Raw genomic sequence first — 4,361 nt, 5'->3', positions numbered from 1 at the left:
GTTAGTTTCGAACTGCACTCCGGACAAGAGTTGCAAAGTACAAACAAAACCTACAGTTGGTATCATACTTAAAGTGCAGTGTTCAAAACTTCGTTCAAAATTTTTTCCCCGGGATTTTCTTCTATTCCCTTCTTCCTTCCCCCACTTACCCCATTTCATCCGGTTAATTGAATGTAGTACTCTTACCTTGATGAAAGTTGATGAAGTTGATGGGAGTTGAACCTCGGACCTGGGAGTTGGTAGCACAGTACGATGACCACTGAGCCACTGCGACACCATGGCTCTGGTCTCGCAGTAACTCAATGACATGCTAAGCGCTCCGGTCCGACAACTCACAGTCGAACTACAGTCGGACTACAGTCCAGCTAAAGTTATGCTACATTTTATTCACCGTTTGCATAGTTCCTATGCTGTCTAAGATTTACAACCGAATAAATCGTCTCCTGCTGCTAGGTTCAAAATGCAGTGTACTACACGTGCACACCGGCCATTATTTGCATGTATACGTATTACGCACGTAGTATCAATAAAGCATTCCGGTAAAGCTGAAATGGAGAAGAATGCGGGGAAGGAGAAAACGGAACTCGCCATACTTTAACATGTGACTTCCGTTTTCTCGTTCCCTGCATTCTTCAGCATTTCAGCTTACCGGAATGCTTTATCTTTGTGTAAAAGTATTTTACTACGAGCTGGGGAGGCGTCAAAAAGCATCGTGAGCACGGCCGGCAGTTTGGGAAACATGTACTCACCCTCCTGAGTAGGTAGCTAGGCCTGGTTCGGGGTATTTCCTTTCGCCACACTCGGCCCATAGTATGCTCCCGGCCGGCAGAACGGCACGTGTGCGGGGGTTGGGGCCGAGCGGGAGCGGGATGTCTTTTACCTGCTACGGTGATGAGTCGCCTCTACTGCCCGGTCTGTTTACCAGGTGAGGTGCAATGTTCAGCCAAAAACAGACTACAGTATACTTTAAAACTGACAGCAGTAATTCCGAAACTGACCGCTCAAATGTACTGTACAGCCGAAAGCAGTCATTACATTTCTTTTTAACTCTATATTTTTAGCTTATTGAATGTAAAACAGACTGAATTCACGAAGTACAACTGAAAGAGCGAATCATGTCGTCAATTTATCTGCTTTTAAACTACAGCAACAACTCAATATACCACTTACGTTACGGTGTGCATTCTCAAGTGTAGTTGCGAGAGCAGTAAAAGTGTGTGTTATTTATAGTTCTTGCTGTTATTTGAGCATGTAGTCGTGATTATAAACAGCATTAGAGTTAAAATACAATCATAACTATAGTATAGCAACTACAGTTGGGCAAGTACAGTTTCGAATGCAGTTTATCTGTACTTCTTTCCACCCGGGAAATGAACATGCTATTCATAAAGACGTACAGGGAGGCGTCAAATCGTAAAATGGAAGAGGAAGAACCTCACCAAAACAGCACGTTCTGGATCAGGAGCTACTCTCGGAATCACTGTACTTTTAACCGTATTGAAGCTGTAGGTAGATGTATTCAGAAAAGCAAAAAGACAAGTTTTAAGACTGCTTGACAAACAATACGTCCTAAAAACTGCGCTTGTTCATTTTATTTTATTTTACTGCTTTTCAAAGCATAAGGGTTGGGTGGAGTCTCGGTGTCGCACCGTGACAGTCTTTAATCATGTCTTAGGAGCTAATCTTAAGAGCCGCACCCCCCCCCCCCCCCCCCAGCCCGGAAGCATAATTTTGTTTGATCTATATATGGTGAAACGAAAGGCCACCGGCAGGTCAAGCTTCGCCTGGCCCTTGCCGAATGGAGTTGTCTGCGGAGCGAAGAGAAAGGTTAGGCCTAGCTTGTTTGCATAGCTAGAAATGTTTAATGTGTTCACACTTCACAGGCCTATCAACTACAAGGTCCCCAATTGATCTGAGAGTTGAGTGTGTAGCTTTGCAAAGAAACATAATCCATTAACAACCTGCTGCTCCTTGTGCTCGTGCTCGTGGCCGTAACAAGGCCAGCTGGATGGTTTACTATGTACATTTTTGTTGCAGACATCCGTCCTCCAGTGGGTGCGAGACCACCGGGCGCATCATAAATACGTGGACACTGATGCAGACCCTCATAACTCAAAGAGAGGTTTTTTCTACTGTCACATAGGCTGGACTATGATGCACAGACATCCAGAGGTGAAACGGCAGGGGGCCAAAATTGACTTCAGTGATGTATTGGCGGACTCTGTTGTGCAGTTCGAGCATCGGTATGTGTTATGTGGTCTACGGACTTAAAAGAAACATGGTCGGCTGAGCGATAGTGAATACTATTTAAGGGGAGGCTACACTGATATTGGCATCACCATGAAATTAAAGGTCATGGTATGGGGGGAATTTTTTTCACGGTTCAGTATGTCAAGAAAGCGCTAAAAAGCTGTGTCTGCAGTCTGTGGGTCAAACCGTTCAGTAGTTAGATTTTTGTAACGTTGTTTGCAGAGTCTGACTAGAACTACTCCTTGTGCATTCAATTTGGTCGCAGAAGGTTCGCATAAGGTTTTTTGAAATGACCAAGGAACAATATCTATTGACCACATCTTCAATTTTATGTCTTGGATGATTTTTAACATTTCGTTTTATTTCAGACTTTTTAAAAGTTCCAAAATACTGAAAATTACGGCTAATTTATTTTTTTGCTTACAAAAATCAAATGAAATGTGTAATTATGGTCAATAGAAAGTGTTGAGGGTACTTCAAAGTAGATCTTCACAAATTCTCAACATCATAGCTCAAAACCAAATGCGCAAGGGATTTTTGGAATGTTGGAAAACAGGGTTCTAAATAAACCGAAAAAACTAATTTTCTGAGTCTCAAATTAGTTCCGTATTGTGAACTGAATTTATTAACGGTACCAGAGTAGCAAGTAAAAAAAAATTGAGGGACACAACAGGGTTTAGAGGTGAAAGATCGAGCATTACGTAACGACCGGTATTTTGACAAGAAACTGCCATTTTTCAGTGTAGCCTGCCCTTAAGCGATTCTCAGCAAACAGGTCACTAAGGAGTTCCTAAACTATTATTTTCCTGTCGAATTTGTTAGGTTTTTTTGTCAGAGTGTTTTCATTTCACTCCAAATACGATACTTTGCAATGTAGTAATAGCCAAGTTCTTAAAGGGTTTTATACCACACCCAGATGGTAAAAAGCACTAACATAATTTGGTGCACTGCAAAAAGGAACTCGCAATAGGTGGTGACGAGCACTTTAAAGGGTCGAAATGTGCATTTCATTATGCTCCTAATGACTGGAGTTCGTTCCGACAAAGACAGAACACGATCGGTTGAACAAAAGCAAATACTATTTGGGTAATTCTCAGGAAACTAGCAATTTTTGACTTGGAAAATTTCCAGACAATCTTAAGAAAATATTCGTCTAAGGTGCGTCGCATTTATGGGGTGACATTTGGGTCGACCATCGTCCCCCTAAGTCCGGTTATTCATCAGCAAACTACGCCCACCCTTCCGTCAAACGAAGTTGCCAGCTTACATTAACACGTACAAGGAGGCTTCAAATCGTAAAATGGCGAAGGACAACCCCCTTCCACAAAGAGCACAGTCTAAATCGGGAACTACCCTCGGATTCGCTGTATCTGTAACCGTATCGGAGATAGAGGTAGATGCATTCAGAGCAATCGCGTACAGTCAAGTTTTAAGACGGTTTCACAAACAATAGGTGGTAAAACCTGCGCTTGTTTTTTGAAATGGACCCGTTTCTGCCAGACAGAAGAGGGGGCGCGTCATGGTTCAATACCACCTGTTGAGCAGCTCCACACCCACGCCCGGGTACCAGAGCAACAATAGACACCTTGCTCTCTGAGTATAGGGTGTTCCAGGCAATCTAAAACGGAAGTAGGAAAAGAAGAAACTCACTGACCTTTTTCCGTAATGACTCTGATTGGTCGAGCTTATCACGTGCCTCCGAGGCCTTTCAGGTATGAGAGACTGTCAGTTCAGTTTCGAGCTCCCCTCCATATTTGAGAGGTTAGGATCGGACCAAACTGCCATGGTAGTTTCTCATACTGGGCGGACGGAAACAGTTAAATCAGTGAGTTTGTTCTTTTTCACTTCCGTTTTAGATAGCCTGGAACACCCTATTCGGCCCCCCGCGCGCGCTGCTCAGCGCCCACGCCAAAAATTGTGTTCAATTATAAAAGTAATGATTAATAGGCTAATTCACGAAAATATCACGCAAAAAGATACATTAAGGACAAGAACAGTACAGCGAGGAGGCATCGGATACCTAGCTAGCGTCCGAAAGCGGAAGCCCTGTAAGAAATAATCTGGGCGGACCCGGGCGAAAACGGGCGAACGCGTGCCCCGTGCGGGCACAG

At 43.6% G+C, this 4,361-nt stretch overlaps 1 protein-coding gene across 3 annotated transcripts in view; it reads left to right on the top strand.

Annotated features, from left to right (window-relative positions):
* Window positions 1-4,361, top strand: part of LOC113215804 (acyl-CoA Delta(11) desaturase-like) — a 61,199-nt gene that overhangs the window by 39,368 nt on the left and 17,470 nt on the right. For all 3 annotated transcript variants that reach the window (XM_052270618.1, XM_052270619.1, XM_052270620.1), the window contains one exon: window positions 2,038-2,243. In XM_052270618.1, coding sequence (XP_052126578.1) covers window positions 2,038-2,243 — 206 coding nt within the window. The remainder of the gene's footprint in view (window positions 1-2,037; window positions 2,244-4,361) is intronic.

The sequence above is a fragment of the Frankliniella occidentalis genome, unplaced genomic scaffold (genome assembly GCF_000697945.3).
Source record: "Frankliniella occidentalis isolate FOCC.00 unplaced genomic scaffold, Focc_3.1 Scaffold130, whole genome shotgun sequence".
Taxonomy (NCBI): domain Eukaryota; kingdom Metazoa; phylum Arthropoda; class Insecta; order Thysanoptera; family Thripidae; genus Frankliniella; species Frankliniella occidentalis.
The sequence above is the reverse complement of the archived record's forward strand: the minus strand, read 5'-3'. Positions and strand labels throughout refer to the sequence as shown.